Source organism: Arvicanthis niloticus, chromosome 20, assembly GCF_011762505.2.
Source record: "Arvicanthis niloticus isolate mArvNil1 chromosome 20, mArvNil1.pat.X, whole genome shotgun sequence".
In the NCBI taxonomy this organism is placed as follows: domain Eukaryota; kingdom Metazoa; phylum Chordata; class Mammalia; order Rodentia; family Muridae; genus Arvicanthis; species Arvicanthis niloticus.
Window position 1 is genome coordinate 7,905,753 of NC_047677.1, and position 19,467 is coordinate 7,925,219.

The 19,467-nt window shown below is 36.4% G+C and overlaps 1 protein-coding gene across 2 annotated transcripts in view; it reads right to left on the bottom strand.

Moving 5' to 3' along the window:
* Positions 1-19,467, bottom strand: part of Ascc3 (activating signal cointegrator 1 complex subunit 3) — a 265,284-nt gene that overhangs the window by 58,861 nt on the left and 186,956 nt on the right. For both annotated transcript variants that reach the window (XM_034524196.2, XM_076917041.1), the window contains 2 exons: positions 18,682-18,793; positions 18,379-18,513 (listed from right to left, as the gene is read on the bottom strand). In XM_034524196.2, the coding sequence (XP_034380087.1) occupies positions 18,379-18,513; positions 18,682-18,793 (247 nt within the window). The remainder of the gene's footprint in view (positions 1-18,378; positions 18,514-18,681; positions 18,794-19,467) is intronic.

Genomic DNA, 19,467 nt, shown 5'->3' on the forward strand with positions numbered 1-19,467 from the left:
AATACAGTGAAATTGGTGAAATGAGGTTAAGTTCTTATTTAAAAACCTCATAGTGTTTACATGTCCGTCCACCCCCCCCACCCCCGCCCCCAGGGAAATGTGTAATTAACAAATGTCTCTGCCTAAAGGACACAAGACCTGTGCTGTAGAACTGAAGGCAACACAAGTGGTCATGTGTGATGGTAGGTTCCTAAAGGCCCTGAACGAACACACTTTCATGTACAGCTTTATAACTATAAATGAATGTGTCAACTATATAGTAATGAAGACCTAACATCATTTTCCTTTATATATTAAGTTTTATTCCTTTTAATTCAGTGATTACAAAGTTTTTGTTTAAAAAAGCTATTTAGATAGAAAGAGAAGCTTCTAATTTATTTGAAATGAAAAGTCTAATTTCTTAGAAGAAACCAAAAGAAACAGTTGCTTGCATACCTGGGTGTGCCTAAGAATTGCTGCATTAAAACAATATGGTTTTTTTTGGTTAGAAAAAAATGTATCTTTAAACAGCCTGTGAATAAATTTGATATTCTATTTCTCTATTTTAAGAATACATTGTTTACAATTAAGGGCTGACTAAATAAATTATTTCTCTCCTCTTTGTGAAGACAGTGTGAAATGCTACTTGAAAAGCAATTACATAGTTTGTAAGTTATGTGTGAGAAAGATAACTTTGAAGTCATGATAGCCACATGCAAAGTGAAGGTCGTGGTTCAGTGAGGTTTTTGTCCTATATTTAGGATTAGTGTAGTTCTGAAAGATGACACAATTTTATTCTGAGTGATACAGAAAGATGATGAGAATTGACTTGTTGATTTGGGAAAGACTACGAACATGATTACCTAATTTGTTAATCATTATTACCTCAAAAAATGAGATCGGTTTCTCCCTAGCTTTAGTTATTTCACTAGCTCCCAGGAGACTTGCTTGTATCTTCTCCACATTCCCTGCTTTTAACCATGAGAAAGCACTCCTGACTTGTGAGAATTTTGCATTTTTATAGAAGCATTTACTATGACATATAAAACTTTGCATCCTACTTAGTGCCTTAGAAATCTGTGTTCTCTTGAAATACATAATGTTCCAGCTAATGCAAAATACGGACTCAGAATTAACAAATATCTAAGCTCAATCAAATGAAAGGCTTATTTTTGTGCAAGGTATGACCAGAGTCACTGGAGAGAGTTATTTTAAGTGAATATACATACATTATGTTTTTCAAAATAAACGCATTTCAGCAGCACTTTCCTTACTCATATCTCCTGTGACACGGTAGTCAGAACTACTTTGTAAACTACTCATAACCTTAAATTTATAAGCAATTAGAAAGCTAAACCTATAACTTAAGTGTTCTTAATCCAGACTTTTGTTTTGATTGGTTTCAATTAATTTGCTGTTATTTCCTCAGAACATAAGCAAAAATCAAAATAAAGCAAACCAGTATGCTATGAATGTTTGATATTTTAATACATTCAAAGATTCAAAAGAATGTGCCATAGAACATGGAGGAAGTTAGTATTTAAAATGGTAGAACTTGACTAAAATAATATTTTAAGATAATATAGGGGTCGGTCACCTGAATTGATGGGTCATTGATAAAGAAAGCAGGTGGTAAAAAAAATTGTAAGTTGAAAAATAAAAATACAATCACTGAAAGAAGACAGGAAATGTATTTAAAAACAAATGAGCAAGCAAGCAAGCAAAAACAGAAAAAGCCAATTAGATAACCTATAAGGTACTATACTTAGGTGGATACTTTGCATTCAACTTTGATGCATTCAGGCGCGAAATTTTAGTTTTAGTTCGTGTTTGTAAATATTAAATATTTTAACAGCTATAAACTAAAAAATCAATTATGCTAGAGTAATTAAAGTTACCACTATTTTTGTTCCTAGGGTAAACTTTTAATATGTTTTATTTAAATACAACAAAGAAAAACAGAGATTTTTCAATGCCAGATGTCTGAGAAGATCCCATTTGGATTTGAGCTACTTAAATTTGCAATCGTGTATTTATACACCTAACAGAGCTTCTGTTTCCCCCAGAATCAGAAAATTAACTAGCTTTGTAGCATCTTTCTTGATCTGCCACCCGTGCCCTGAGGATTACAGACTCCACCTGAGCTTGTTTTACAAGCATAACAGAAAAAATTAATCTCTGCTGGCAGCGCTCCCACTGGGATACTGATGAATAATGATATCCCTCTTCTGCTGCCCTCTCAGTCCACTAGAAAAGCCACTCTAACCCGGCCACGTGAAAACGGCTGAAACCATTCCAGCTGTGGATTAGCAGTCCATCAAGCACCCATCTGCTGTGTGTGAATCAAGAAAAAGCAAACATGCATTCTTATGGCTAGGTCATAGTCAAACCCTGTAAGAGTTTTTTCTACATCTAAATGTCTACCTGTATATAAAATAGGCAGGCACATACTCAATGCACCAATTTAGTTTGCCTTTTTTTTTTTTTTTTTTGGTACCTTCAACACTGAAAAAACAAAGTACATGTTTAGGGCTTATAAAGTACAGTTCTTAAGTTTGCTATTCATTGGGGGCTGATTAACTAGGAATTATCCTTGTAGTGTACAATACAGGAATACACATGACGAATTGACTTTCCTGTGTCTTTAATGTAGCAACCAACTACTTGTTTCATGAAGTAGGACTGCTTAATTGATATACTGGTACAGTAAATATTAAACTGTTTTGGTTTTGTTTTTAAGGCAGGGTTTTCCTGTGCAGCTCTGGCTGTCCTGGAACTTGCTATGCATATCAAGCCGATTTTGAACTCAGAGAATCATATGCCCCCAGAATGCTGGGACTGAAGGCATGTATCATCACACCTGATTTTTTTTACCTTCTTCGAAAAGAAAAGAATTATTACTTTTAGTCTACAAGTACCCAAACTGTATGGATCAGCACTCCATTACTATAACATTTATGTATGTGTGCATATATGCATAAACACAGATTAGGTACTGAACTTACCTGCATATGATAAACATATGCTGTATGTGTACTCCTAGCTTTATCAGTTCTTTAGTAATGAGCTCTCTTGCATTTCAGTACGTTCATAAGGTAAAGATGGCTGATGGTTGTGATAGCTAGAAGACTAATAATAAATACCTTTATGGCATCTCAGTATCACTGAAAAAAATCCAGTACCTACATACATGTATTTTAAATGTTTTAGCATTAATATATTTTAAAACTTAAAATTTTTATGAATGTACAGAAATTTTATTAATTGAAATATTTACAACAATAACTGTATATTTCTTGTCAATAATTTTAAAACATGAACACGAAACACATCTCCTTTTAAGTGCTAGCTTAGTACAAGTCAAATCACTTTGATGTGGGTCTTAAGTGGTTATGTTTTAATTCTTCTCTTATTTTCTTTCATGCTTAAAGAAGAGAAAGTCACAGTGTTACTGCACATCTAGTCTAGAAGAGCACTGCTGACCTTGACCCTGAGTCTTCATCTCTATGCACTTTCAGGCTATCAGAACACTGCTGGCCTCATCATCTGATCTTCAGGAGACCTCATTAGCTTCTCTCTCAGAAGACGGCACCTCTTATAAACTTGCTGACTTCAGTTAATACATACAGAAAGTAGGCAGAATTTGTAGTATTCTTCATTGCACAGGATGCCACAAGGAACAAATACCTACCTAGTAATTTCAAGCCATGGTTCATAGGAAATAAGCAGGGCCTAATGCTTGGTAAAGGCCTGTATTCCCTGATACTCGGAAGGCTGAGACAGAAAAGTTGTGAGTTCAACTGCACCTTGAATAACTTACCTAGAGACTATCACAAACATAAAATTAAAAAAAAAAAAAAGATGAAGAAACAAACCCCAAACAAACAAAAGTAAAACCTCTAATCTAATATTCAATACTGCAAATGAACAAAAGGGTTACTTTAAGTACAAAGTGATTTACTGTTTCTCAAAACCCCATGAAGTGCTTATCTTTAATACTTCCCCCACAGTCTTGGAGAAACAGAGGTTAAGTAACTGTCTAACTTCTAGAAAAGTAGCAATAGAATCTTTGTAAATCTTTGATTCCAAAGCTGAGGCTCAGGATTACATTTATTTTCTGTGAACTGACTAGATGGACAGAGAGGTTTATGTTCCTTTGTTGTGTTCTAAGCACATGGAATATGGAAGCCAGTTAAAGCTAGCGTCACCTTCAAAAGATAAACACTTTTAAACTACAGTTCTGAATGAAAGGTCAATGTGATGTGGGGATGTACACAAATAGTACTGTCATCAAATCAAAGAGATAAATGGAATAACCATATACCCTGACTGTTTGAAATGTTCTTTACAGTAGAAAAAAAAAAAACTTAGATGAACTAGTTACAAAGATAAGTGAACAAGAAACTAACTTGTGAGATGACCAGGAGATAAAAATCTTTACATAACTTTTGGTATAGAGTAAGTGGTTTTTTTTTTTTTCACTTGTCCACAGATTAATATGTTGAATTCTAACTGTCAATACATTTGGAGGAGGGCATTTGTGAAGGGATTTAGTCAACAGAGAAGAGCCCTTTGCTAAGAATACTGTGTTCATAAGAAGCCTCAAAGTATTTTCTCATCCCTTTGCCCATGGAGACACAGAGATGGGTGAACTAGAAAGTGAGATCTCAATAGTTCCTGAGGTTGCTGGTAATTTGATTTCAACATCTCCAGCCTCAGAACTGTAAGAAATTCATATTTTTTTAGAAAGCTATATACTTTCTACCACTTGTGTTAGAGAAACCTTAACAAAGATAGAATAAGTAATGGATATGTGTGAGGACAATGAATTGTGCAACAGCCCAATGATCAAAGAACTTATTAATATAAGAAAATCTGAACAGGATTAAAAACAGTATTATGCACAAAACCAGATTCAATAAAATGACTCACATTCTAAAACATACTAAAAAATAGCTCACAAAATTGACAAACTCTAAATTCTGTTTTTATAAAGACGCATGTGTGTCTGAGGGGAGGCAGGAGAGATAGAAAGAGAAACTGATTCTGTTATATTTCTCTATATTATTATATAAAATAAAAAGTGAAGCATGTAAGGGGTATTTTAATGAAATTTCTCCCTCTAAAATTTAATGTTCCCTAAATAAAAGTATATGGTGGGACACTGCTTGGGAGAAGTTGGAAAAAATTTTGGAGGTTTTATTTTATTTTTTAACATTTGTGTTTACACTGCTGGAGATTGGGCAAGGTGCATGCTGGGCAGGTGCTGTACCACTGAGCAACACTGCCACCCTGGAAAGCATTTGAGAATATTTATTCCTCTGCTGTGCTACATACTCAGGACTTGGAATGATTACACTGTTTAATTTAGTTCCTTGGCTCCTTACTGAGGATACAAGTTGTAATGGCAGGTTCTTCAATTCATAGCATTTGACATTATCTATGTTGGGGAAAGTTCTTATCACACTGAAGAAGGAAGAAGCTGACATTGATTTCCAAACGACTCCACTTGGTCTTAGTCATTTAAGTGTACTTAAATTTTACTAGGATCAAATTAAAACAATTGAGCAGATACTAATTTCCATTTTATATTTTAATAAGATTTACTTTATATTAAAATTCTCACTTAGGTTGCATTTATTATTTTTTTTTAAAAAACCAAATCTTAAACCAGCTTGCTTATCCAAAGTAAAATAAAAAAAAAAAACTTGAGATTTTAGTTCAGCCAAGATTAATAATTCTCTTCAATTATATTATCATTATAAAATGACACTTGCTTCCTTAATACGCACGCACATTGTACTTGTTGCCAGAGGAGTTATACCCAACAATATCTAAGAATAGTTTCATTAAAATTCCCAACTCTGTTGCTTCTGTCTAACAGAGTACTTGAAACTCTGGGCAGAGCAATTAGGTAAGAGAAAGAAAAACAAAATGATATCTAAGTTAACCTATCCCTGTTTACAGACAATTCTATGAATGTGATGTTAAGACATAGTAAATGAATTCAGGAAAGTATGCTCACAGCTAACCATTGAACTGATCAAGGGTTTCCCAATGGAGGAGAGAAGACTGAAGGAGCTGAAAGGGTTTGTGGCCCCATAGGGAGAGCAACAATACCAACCAAAGAGAGTTCTCAGGGTTTAAACCATATTCAGCCTGGGAGCACATAGGGAGGGACCCATGGCTCCATCTGTATATGTAGGGGAGGATGGGCTTGTTGGGCATAGGTAGAAGAGGAAGTCTTTGGTCCAGTGAAGGTTGGATGCCCCAGTGTGAGGGAATTCGTGGCTGGGAAGGTGGGAGTGGGCGAGTGGGTGGGGGCACACTCTTATAGAAGCAGGAGGAGGAGGGATGTTATAGGGGATTCCTGGGTTGGGAGAAAATGGGGAAAGGGAATCACATCTGAAGTGTAAATAAAATATCCAATAAAAAAAAGGTTAAAAATGAGTATACACCTGGGCCAGGGAAGTAGGTAGGTTAACTTCAGGTCCCCACTCTCTCTCATCTTCCAAATCTGATTTCCCAGGCATATCCCTAGTTTTGTAGCAGATCACCCTACACACATCTCTGGTGGATCACACTGATCTCCGAAGTCCCCCCTCCCACTCATTGCTTTATCCCAGTCCTCAGTTCCAGCAGGCACTCCCTGAGAACTCACAGGTCACTCTAGCCTGGGAAGCAAGAAGGCTAACTGCAGACCTTCATCACTCCTTCCACTCCCCCAAATTCAATAACCTAATCTCATCTCCAGTTCTGCAACAGAATAACTGCTGCAGCCCACTGCCTCACTTCCAGTATATCTGAAGATACATCCAGTATATTCCTAGTAGGTCTATTCCTAACTTCCACTCATTACTTTATATAGGCCTCCAACTCCAGCAGGCAGGCTAACTGCAGATCTTCACCTATCCCTCCTTTCCTCCAAGCCCACTTCTCCAGACTCATACCCAACTCTACACCTGACCTTCTGTGGTGGTGTCTTACTCTCTGGCCCCCTTGTCAGTGGTCTTAGGAGTAGTACGGAAACCTAAATGAAACTGTCAAATAATGAGGGAGACAGAGTCCAAACTGGTCATCTCTTGAGACCAAATAAAATTTCCAGTACCAAAATTGGGTTATAGCTAATAGAATTGTTGACCAAAAAGATCCCATTGGAATCCTCAAATAGCCCAGGTTGTTGCTAAGACCATAGTTTGCTCTCCACAAACTGATGGGAAGACTCCACTGCTAAAGAAAATACCTATACAACTTATTGAACATGAAGAAGTCAAGTTGGTATTAATGCTTACAAAGTCTTTACCCCTATGTTCTAGACTGTTGGCATAGGAAGGTATTCTACACACTATCAAAGGAGAAATATAAACCCAACTCAGGTAAAAACCATGTGACCTACAATGGTGTCCTACCTGCAATGGTGGCACAAAGCTAGCAGTAGTAACCAACAAATTTCTAATTTGACTTAAGGCCCTCTATAAGTTGCACGCTATACTCAGCAAAGTTTTGGTGACCAAAGACTTGAAACTAGACAGTCCTAGGACCTAGAGTAAAACCTAGGTTTTACTGTTCTATTGTTTTAAAGAAACAAGAATTAACTATAACAATAAAATTACTCCTTAATGACATTCTGTTATAGATCAGTGCTTTGTCATCATCAACCTTCCTTCTGAAGCCGACTGAACATGGCGAAACATGTAGAGAGTGAGAAACTTTGGAACATTCTCACGGAATCTCATGGAAAAGGTAGCAGAAAGAATGTAAGGGATAAAAAATACCAATAAAATAAGGTCCTCTAAATCAACACAAACAACACTCATATGTACCTGCAGAGACTAAGTCCATTTGCACAGGGCCTGCATCTGGTCCTCTGAGTATATATTATGGCTTCTAGTTTACAGTGTTTCTATGGGATTCCTGAGTGTGTGAATGAATGTGTCTCTGTTTCTTGTACCTTCGCTCTGTTTGTTTCATTCAATTCCAATAAGTTAGTTTTTGTTTTATTATATTTTATATTATTTCATATTAAATGTTATTATTATTCCTTAGAAGCCTGTTTCTTTTCCAATGAGAGAGAGAGAAAGGAATGGATAGAGAGAAACTGGGAGGAGTAAACCCACAGTCAAGGATGTACTATTGAGAAAAAAATATATTTCCAATGAAAGAAAAAAAAAATAAAAGGGCATAGTTAAAAAGTATTCATACAAAAATCACTTCTATGCCATATTAGCAAGTTATTTAGAAAAAAGTAAAAATAAAAAAAAATTAATTGCTCCAAAAATACTTAGGAATAACCATAATTATAAAGGTAAAAGATCTCTTCACGGTCACTGTAAAAAACACTGATGAATGAAGGTAAAGTGTAAAATAAAAAAATGGAACTAGATTCTTTGTGCACTGGAAGTTTGCATCACCCGGAGGCAATATAGCTAAAGCAATTTCTATCAAAACAGCGGTGGTATTCTTCACAGGAAAAATATCTGTATGCATAAACATCAAAATAGAAAAAAAAAAGCCACATTGAAAATGGGCAAAAGACAAGTGTAGGATATCTCCAAGTTGTTGGTTGGGGTGGCAGGTCCCAGAGACTTCTGTACAATACAAGCTATTGCTGTTGTTCTTGGCTGCCCACCAGATTATCATGGTAAGATCCTGTTGCTGAAGACACTACACTTAATTTCTGCTGGGTAGCTCTTGCAGTACTAGGAAGAGCCAGGCAGGCAATAAGGGAAAATAGTCACCAACAGTCTTACTGAGCTATAAATCCTGTAAGTTATCAAACTAACCAACCTGAAAACACAAATCCCTGGGACAAAAATGGTATCATTATTAGAGAAGTGGCCAAACACTTTTCCACTGTATTTAAGTCCCTCTCCATGGAAAGAGACAAATGACTGGTACTATAAAGTTGACTAAGAACTTGTTGCTGGGGAAACTCATAGAGCTTATAGGGAAGAATATCTTACTATTATTTTGCCAAATAGACACAGTATCAAGCTGCCTTCTAAATACTTACTTCCTTGATGACAGACTTTTCAGTTCTCAGTCTCCTTCAGAGAAACTCCTTTTTGCAGCAGTCAGTACTGAATATAAACTTGTAACTCCTCAAAATGCAGAGAACAAATGTCTGTGGAGTGATCAGCCCCCCAAGTAGGACATTTATGCTATACTCTTTACCCTCAAGGACAAGGGAACATCACAGAAGATGGGGCACAAAGATGGTGCGACCCAGGGGTTGGTGAGGATTGTTGTTAAACAGTGTTTTCAGTACATGACAAGACTATTGCATTAAAGAACACACATCAGCTGTTGTTACCTGAGTGAAATCAAGCCAGACAATATCCTAGCATAGGTATGAGCAGGCTTTTGAGGCTTCATCCCAGCTACGGAGCTATTATGGGGACAGGGAATGGTTAGTTCTCCTTAGGTTAACCATTCTCCAGTGAGTGGTTTTACACTAATGAGCATTTGGGGAGTACCAACTTTGGGTTTGTTGGTTTATTAAAAATATAATAAAAAATACAAGAAGTTTGGGAGGGAAATTTAGGGGCTGTTCAGGAGAAATTTCAAGGAAGCTGTGGAGGGTAAAACATGATCAAAATATATACATGCAAGCAATTTTCAAGGACTAAATAAAAATATAAAATATTTAAAATCAAACGCATGGAAATCAAAACCATCAGTTTCCCCCACAACATAAAAGTGGTTATTGTTAAAAAGAAATATTTTGGCAGCAGTGTACAGAAACAAGAGTTCTTATATACTGTAGGTGGAAATATAAATTAGTATAACCATTATTGAACAGTATAGAAGCTTCTCACAAAAGATGATCCAGCAATCTCACTTCTATATTTAACTAGAGAAAATGAAGTCAACGTCTAAAAATAGATAAAACTGATACATGCTCTTCCATGTTTACTGAAGCTCTTTCACAACATAACAAACATAGCTATCCATCAAAAGACAAATTGATAAAGAAAATATAGCATACAAACATCAGTGTGATTCAGGTTTGAAAATAAATTCCATCAACTGTGACAATATGGGTAAACAAGTGAGACAGGCAAGCACAGAAAGACGAACACTGCTGAGTCTCATTCAAATGTGGAATCCATAAAAACAGGGGACTCGAACGGTGGTTGGCAAGTCCTAAGTGACCAGGGGTGCGAGTAGCTGGTCAGAGGATATAGAATTATAGACAGATGGGAAGGAGAAAAGTTCCTATCAGACAAAGGCAGGCTGGAGGCAGACTGCTTTGGGGTTAAGCTGACACTGTGAATGCCTGCAATGCAGTTTCTTTCTTGGGCAGTAAAATGTCCTAAAACTGACAGTGGAGATGACTGAATAATTCTGATTGTATCATTCAAGTATGTGTGAGTGGCACAATAGGTGGAATATATCTCAAAAATTTGTTTTTAAAAACCAAAATTATTAATTGTATTCTTTGTCAAATGATTCATGACAGGGTACCTGGAAAAGAAAATTTTCAGAGTTCCATCAATCTTTTAAAGATGTATTTATAACCCATGCAATATCTAAGTAGAGGTTGACAAATGCTTTCTGATGATCCCATGTGAGCCAACCCTGCCAGGCTGGAAAGTCTGATTTTTAGAGAAGTTAATGTCAGCAAGTCTTTGCTTTGAATGTTTTGATCTGGACTGAATATTTTCATGAACAGTTAAAGTAGTGTTGAGTAGCAAAGCCAGATACAAACACAAGCTTCCCTCAGGAAGAAGGAAGACCAAAGTGTAGATGCTTTAGTCCTACTTAGAAGGGGGAATAATCAGGGGAGGTGGAGGGAGAGAGGGACATGGGAAGGAGAGGGGAGGGGAAAAAAGGGGTGGCAGGATCAGGTGTGAGGAGTCAGGTGTTGGGGGAGAAGTTCAGAGGGTCATAAAATTGAACAGAGGTATGTAGCAGTGGGTGGGGGTAGGGGAACTGGGGATAGCCACTGGAAAGTCCCAGATACCAGGGAAGCAAGAGGTTCCCAGGACCCAGAGGGCATGCCATTAGCTGAAATACCCAATAAAGGGGAGAGAGAACCTGTAGAGACCATATCCAGAGGATAGACACGGCCTTCAGTTGAGGGATAGGGCCACACACTCATCTCAAAAATTTTAACCCAGAATTGTTCCTGTCTAAAGGAAATGCAGGGACAAAGAGTGGAGCAGAGACTGAAAAAGGAAAGGCCTTCCAGAGACTGTCCCATCTAGGGATTCATCCCAATCTGCAGACACCAAACCCTGACACTATTGCTGATGCCAAGAAGTGTTTGCTGATAGGAGCCTGGTATAGCTGTCCCCTAAGAGGCTCTGCCAGTGCCTGACCAATACAGATGCAGATGCTCACAGAGAAACATCTGACTGAGCATGGGGACCCCAATGGAACAGTTAGGAAAAGGATTGAAGAAACTGAAGGGTATTGTAACCCCATAGGAAGAACAATATCAACCAACCAGATCCCCCTCAGAGCTCCCAGAGACTAACCACCAACCAAAGAGTACATATGAAGGGAACCATGGCTCCAGTTGCTACTGTAGTAGAGGATTGCCTTATCTGGTCCTGTGGAGTCTTGGTGCCTCAGTGTAGGGGGATGCTAGGGCAGTGAAGTGGGAGTGGGTAGGTAAGCGGGGGAGCATGCTCATAGAAGCAGGAGGGAGGGAGAGAGAATGGGCTGGGGAGTCTTCTGAGGGGAAACCTGGAAGGGTGACAACATTTGAAATGAAAATAAATAAAATAACCAATAAAAAACAAACAAATATAAGCTTTCACCTTTATGGCCATAAGTTTTATTTGATTTTAACACAAATTCCTTTAAAAGACAGGGGTCTGACTTCTATTTCTTTGGTACCCCTTAACTGTATTTAAGAAGAGTTACAGAATCTGAAGAAGCAATAATTAAATATTTCTATGGACAGTTATGAGCAGATATTTTATAGTCTTTTCAAATTTAGATAAGATGGTAAAATAATATGCAGAGTTCCAGAAAAAAAAATGCACAAAACATCAAAGAGAAAAGAGACAGGTCATTTCATATGTTGCTTGGGAGGCCAGATTTCAATTCTATCTTGTTTTTTGAAATTGGGTAGAACTTATATTTTATTATGATTTTTCCATATTTTGTTATTTTAGACAAGGTCTTTAATTTTTTTAAATAATAAAGTTGGATGCGATTATAAATGTAAGATTAACAATTTGGTATTAAGACTCATGTCTTAATTAAAAATCCTATTTAATCATCAACTTTTAGGATACTGGTAATTGATAGTTCTTTTCTATGCACTTAATTAGGGAGCCAAAGCAAGTAAAAAACAAAAATGAACAAAAATCAACAACAGGACAAATTTCAGGTAGATGTTATGCTTAGAACCTAATAGATTAAGAACACTGATTTTTTAATGGTAACAAACTTAGCTGAAACTGAGTCAGAGACTTTTACCAAGAAAACACTTCTTTTTGCTTTATTAGAGAAAGCTTGTAAATCTAGAATACTGGGAGAAACTAAAAAATAATGGAGAATGAAGACAGTCCGAGGGGGAATTATAAAGAGAACAGAAAGATACATGTAAAAAAGACATTTGCCATCTGTGCCTCTTCCAAAGATGCCAGGCAGCCCCCAGGCAGAGGGTAAGGACACTCTTCTCACAAACCTTGGAATGTGTCGCATCAGGATTCCCCACATGGAGGATAAAGAGCAGCAGATGGGACCCTGTGACTGCTGTGAGGTGAGGTGGAGATGAAGACCACTGAGGTTGTTGGTATGACTGTTAAGTTAACCTTTCATTTCTTTTCTTTTAATAAACTCTTTCATTTTACAAACTAGGCCCCATCCCCAAAATACTATTTTAAATAATATTTTAAGTTATTTTGTTTTAAGTTTATCTCTTTAAAATCACTTATTTTCCTAATTATCTTATAAATTGGAAAATGATGTTTTTGTAATTTGATTCCCAAGATTTGTAGCCAAACTAGAAAAATGACAAGATCCAAGTATTATGATGCTGTCCTCCTGAAAGTGTTATACACTGGACATGGTAATACAGTCATTTGGCTTTAAAGAAAGTAGTACTGACAAATCTAAGAATTCCCTGATATATATACTGTGTTGTTCTGAAACTTTAAAAATTGAAATTGCTGTATTTTAATGTAAAAAATCTGTTCTTTTACTCAATATTCCAGTATTTTCTGGGCAATAAAAGAGTCACAAACTTTTAAGATAGGGTATTCGGCATATGTGCATAAAAATCCTGTGCCTCATATAAACAAAGATTAATTGCACTGGATATTGATATAGAAGCATAATGTCATATTTCTATACAGTTACAAAAACACAAATAGCCAACTAATTCTTACATTAAAAAACCCTGAAAATCTGAAAGTCCTTAAGTACATTTAGAATATAGTTCGCTTTCTTTCAGCTATTAATACCCCGAGGAAGTACATAGTAAAAAGTATGTTGAAACAGATTCCACAACTTTGAAACCTTCCATTTGCATTGCTGTTTCTAAATAGGTTAACGTCTAAACACCTACAAACATATCAATGCTGACCCTGCTGGGCCATGACGATGGACACTTTCTGCTCTGGAGTTGTGCCAGCATCATTAAGAGATTCTTCAAATTACTTTTGAAATGCACTTTTCCCTCAGGATTTTCACTTATACCTAATTAGACTACTAACTGCAATCTATGTAATCCCTGTTGCCAAAACTGCTAAATGCTTCAATAAGTAGGAGGAGGGCATCAATGGAGCAGGACAGATGTAATGTCACTGGCTAACAATAGAGGTGTGAAGCAGCTGCCTTAATTATGAAGCTTATTAATTCATGGTGTTAAAAAGACTTGGCAAGGGTTCTTATATAATACCCAGTCTTTTCAAAATAGCATCAGATGGTTAAAAACTTCAAATATATGTTTTCAACAAGGAATTCTGAAATGATTATTTTTACCAGCGATTAACATTTGTATTCAATAGTTATAAGATCACACATGACTTTAAAACTAACTCTTGTTTGTTTTTTAAAGGTACATGACCTTAAAATTTAATATTTAATTTTTTTTATTGATAGAAATGGCCCACAGGATAAAGTAAAGTGTATCTAGAAGAGAAAGTTAGATATTGGGGAGAGCTCTAAGAAATTACTTTCTATGAGTTATAAAGGAACTTACTATTGTGACATTAATTATTTATATGATTATATCATTATATGGTTACAAAGCTTGTTGAAATAATGTACATAAAGTGCAAATCATGTAGGTACTCAAAACTAGTTTTTTATCTGATGGGTACAATTTAAACAAGTATATTTCTACTGTGGAATAAGATTAGTGAGGAGAATAGTATCAATAGAATCTTTAGCCTTACACCCACAATGGCTCTCTTATTATAGTTTACAAACAATCATACTGGGGAGTGTAAGCCAATCAATCAAGTTCTGGGAAAGAAAAGCAAGTAAAAGTCTCAAGAGGAGTTACAAGAAAAATATAGCAAAAGGGTATTTTTCTTAACAGTATTAGAATAATGCTTTTAACAGAATGGTGTAATAATCAGCAGAAATTATAATAGGATATATTAATAGGCTTCAATTCTCCAAAGAGAAAAGTCCAGAATATTCTGAAGGGTAAAAATATTTCTAAGCACCTACAAGTTAAAGAGACAGGGAAGGCATGCAAATGTCAGGTTGGTTTAATCTTGACACCTGTATCCCTGCCTTCCCTGGTCTGTAGAGAAATAATCCTGGTCCCACACAGACCAAATGGGATGGTCACATGTCCATCTTTTATTTTAGTTCACTGACAGTGGACTTATTCTGATGCTTGAAAGTATGCATCCTTGGTCTACAATGTATCTCAACAGAACTGACGACTTGATTTTACACAAGTATGATCTGATGGAATCACTTCTCAATTATGATCACATCCCTAGAGTAAAAGTGCTTCTGTTTAGAGAACCTGTACAGTGACCCACAACCCACATTGTTAGGCTTTACTCACTGACTTTTGGCCATTTGGTATTCTCTTAAACATCCTTTGAACGTGAAATATTAACAACAAATATCCCTAGTAGAAGAAATTAACTTGGAGGATAGACTATGCATTTGTTTTGTCTCTAAAGGTTTTTTCAGATAACCAGTGCTCTGATCTATGTCTAAGTGTTACTCAGCCACAGACCACAGTTCATCTGTGTATGAAGAAGTTCATTTGTAATACTGTCCAGCCTGACATGAGGTCTAATCTCCATTCAACCTGCACTCTTCAGTCAGTAGGACACAGGTGGAAGGCGTGATAAACAAGCCTCAGGCCCTAGAGTGCTTTACATACTAATGAGGTACCTGAAGGCCAGAGGGTGGAGTCAATTAAGCATTCCTCTCCAACCTCTCCCCCCTCTGTCCCTCCCTATTTAACCCAGGACTGCCCTGGGTTTTATTGGGGGAGGGAGGGTGTGTGTGTGTGTGTGTGTGTGTGTGTGTGTGTGTGGTGTGTGGTGTGTGTGCATCCAGATACATCCACCACCCGCCATGACATTAAAGCCTGTAAAAACCCATGGACTTTCTCTTGTGTGTCATGTGTCTTTGGGGCCGGGCTGTGAGGAGCTGTGGAGCCACAGCAGCCAGGTCTAACTTCCAGCTGGAGGAACCCCGGGTGTTCCCAGCCAACTACCCACAGCCTGGTGTGAGGAACCCTGGTTCTCCAGCCATTATTACCTACAGTAATACCTAAAATTTTATATTCTGATCACAAGGGCCTCACACTCTGTAAATACACAATTAAAAAACAAAAAAACATAAAAAAGATGAGCATGGGGAAAAAAGAACACATAGAGAATAAACATTTTTTGATATATCTAGGGAATCCCTCTCTGCTAAGCTTCTTGTTTATTATATTAAATGGAAGAATTTAGCGCCACATTCCAATTCAGAAGCTTCCTTTTGCCTATATGCTTTGGTGAAATGTGGAGTACCATTCTGAAAACTACTGGGCTCCTCCAAATCACCCTGATAAAAGAGGAAAAGACCAGAGAGTAGGAAGTAGAAGATAAGAAACAAATGGGACCAATGTGTGGATTTGTTTTTAATCAATCATGACAATCTTCCACTATGCAATACTGAAAAGTTGAAGTTTTTAGTTTCAAAAATTTTGAGAGAAAGTATAAGACGGCACTGGTTAGATGTTTTCTTTCGCTTCTGAAGAAAGGGTTCTTTTTTCTAAGTACTACAAAGGCAATAAAGTAATTATATTCCTAGTCAACAAGAAATTCTATTTCTTCAGAAAAGTACAAATATATAAATAATTACATAAATGATACGAATTCCAATTTATTTTATGAAGACAAACATATGGCTGAGCGTGTCTTCATAATTATCTTCTCCAACAGGAGGAAAGAGGAATTAAAGACAATTAAGAAACCTCCTTGATAGAGATGACAGAGGTGCTGGTAGGTCAACAAAAGGATGGACTGGGTATTAGGACTATCTTGTACCTCACTGGTACAAATTGGCATAATTATGCTCTAATTGTATTTTGAGAGAAAAGTTTCCTTTTAACAGGAAGGGTGATGTGTAGAAGGAGCTAAGGTGGGAGGAGTACTGAGAGGAAGAAAAGGAGTAAGAAGAGGAGAAGAAGAAGGAGAGGAGAAGCTAGGTGATGAAAGAGAGATAGAGGGGGGAGACAGGGAAGCAGATGTTCATGAATCTCCACCAGTCAAAGATAGTAGATATATCTAGGTTGGGTAGTGGGTTACACCTCTGATTGAACAATACCAAACTTATAAAGCCTATGATTAACATTTTTTAAAAAAATGTATAAATGCAAAAAGGAAAAGGGGGCATGGGATAGGGGTTTTCTAAGGGGGGGAATGGGGAAAGGGGATGGCATCTGAAGTGTAAATGAAAGATCTAATAAAAAAAAAAAAAAAAAAAAAGAAACCTCCTTGATAATAACTTAAGGGTGATGATAGGCTCATAAGTTTTTAAAGATTTTTGTGGATCAATGTTTTGATATTGTTTCATCCTATGGTCAGCTTCTAACACCTAGAAACATGTCAAAATTGAACCTGCTCTGTGAATAACAAAAATATTGTAACATTTCTGAGAAAAAAGAAAAATTTCAATTAATATAATTTTTGTTTTGAATAACAATAGGATAAATACATAAAGCTTAAAAATGAAAATTTTTACTTTCTTAAAAAAAGTTTAATTTTTTCAAATTTTACATTTTAAAAATATTTTTATGTTTTAAATTAAAATAAAATTGCATTGTTTTCCCCCTTACCTTTCCTCCTACCAATTATTCCCATGCACCTCTCCCTTTGCTCTCTTACATTTCATGCCTCTATTTTTAACTATTACATATATGTATATATATATATCCCTAAATAAATACCTGCTCAATCTGTACAGCTATTTGTGTACTCACATACACTCTATTGATTTATTTGTATTTTTTTCTGTAAATGTATGCCCTGTGTGTAAATGTCCTCAGAGGCTAGAAGAAAGTGTTGGAGTCTCTGGCATTTGAATTTCATCAAGTTATAAGCTGCCTGATGTGTATGCTAGGAACCAAATTTCTGTTCACTGGAAGAGCAACAAGTGTTCTTAACTGCTGAACCATCTCTCTAGCCCCAGAAGTGAAGAGAATTTCATCATGGATAAAATTAGACTTAAGAAAATACTATTGTAGGTTGGGGATATGGAGCAGTAGGTAACGTTCCTACTATATAAGCACCAAGAACTTCACCTAGATACCTTTCATCTGTATTAAGAGCCAGACATGGTGGCATACACCTGTAACCCTAGCATTTGGAGACAGAGAGAGGTGGATCCCTGAAACCCACTGGCCAGTCAACTTGCAGGCAAAATGATACACCTCTGACCTTCCACCTTTTGGGGAAAATGGAGATAGAAGCATAAAGTAGATGTATACGTGATACATATTGTTAATTTTTTTCTTTTTGAAAGGTGAGAGATGGGAATATGGGCATGGGCATTAAAGAGCTTTCTTAGTGCTAATTTGAAACAGAATTTAGTCATATAGTTCCTTATGAAATGCCTCTTTAGTAACATCAGAGTTAGTACTCAAGAAGAACCACCAAAAAAATTAGGAAGTTTCAATCTCAGCTAGGAGACGTCACCAGGCTTGCTCTGGGCAGTGCAAAATATGCCACTAATTTTGGCTCACAGATCAACAGCATCTATTCTACTCAGGAGGATCCTTCTCTAAATGAGCCATATGGTTAGATTTGTTGCAAGATTATCCTATATAAAAACGGAAAGAAACTTTGTTTGAAAGAAAAAAGACCATCCTGAAGACTCAGGTAAATTTTCAAAACTGGAAACACTTAAAGTCTAAATTACAAGAGAAGGTATAAAATATAAATACAAAAACCACAGTAGTATAAAACTCACACTCAGAATTGACAGCAATTCTTCAGTGCTGCACTCAGGTTTCAATCGGTCCTTGAACATTTTGACTGTTTTGTGCTTCAAATAGTAATAGGAGGCAATTCGGCCACATGTCAGTGGTTCAATGCTGCGATTATCCTATTTTAAATAAAGATAAAATAAGGCAAGTGAGACACAGAGTAGAGGCTCACATTACTCAGAGGGTAATAATTCACACTGTGGCTGCTACTGCAACTGATTTGTTACAAATTTGGATAGCACAAGCTCCATGTGCCCTATTGTTGAAAGCTGGATCAGAAGTCCTACCTCTCCAACTTCAATGCAGTGGGAAAGCTCCAACTCAACCAGAGACTTCCCGATCAGATTGGACAGGAACTTGTTTATGGAGTCCTGGCTGACGTCATCCAAGCTGTAATAGCTAGGAAAAAAGCATGGTCAGTTTCAAGGTGTGTCTGCTAGAATTGTCAAGTCAGCTTTACAACCTTTTCAGAACTTTAAAAGCATGAATTTACACCAAATAAAAAGCACAATGAAAAATTAAAACAACCACAATTAGTATTCCCATTTTGCAGGTCAAAGGTCTAAAACTAAAGTTTGCTAATACCAATGAAAAAGATAATAAATCACAAATTGATAGTTAAAATGGTACATTACATGAAAAAAACTTTCTCTTTTTGTTTTGTACTCTTTTTAAATATAAATCTTAAGAAAATAATGATGTTTTTATTATAAGTAAAGACAAAATGAAAAGTACAGAATTATGTTTTGAAGACGTAAATAACTGCTAACTTTCATTAAATGATGACTACAGCATCAACACAGGATTAAAAAATGCATGAGAAAACACTTTATTATGCCAAACTTGGTATTAATTCTATTCCAAAGTAGCCTTAGGCACTAAATTTAGAAAGTATGAAATACAAAGTTTGGCTGAAATCACATAGAATATACACACATGTGTACACACACACACACACACACACACACACACACACACAGACCCCTTAACAATTTTACAAAGCAATCAGGACTACTGATTTTAGTGGTGTATGAGTTCTAGGAAATCTTGAGAAGTTTTCCCTAGCGTTTATG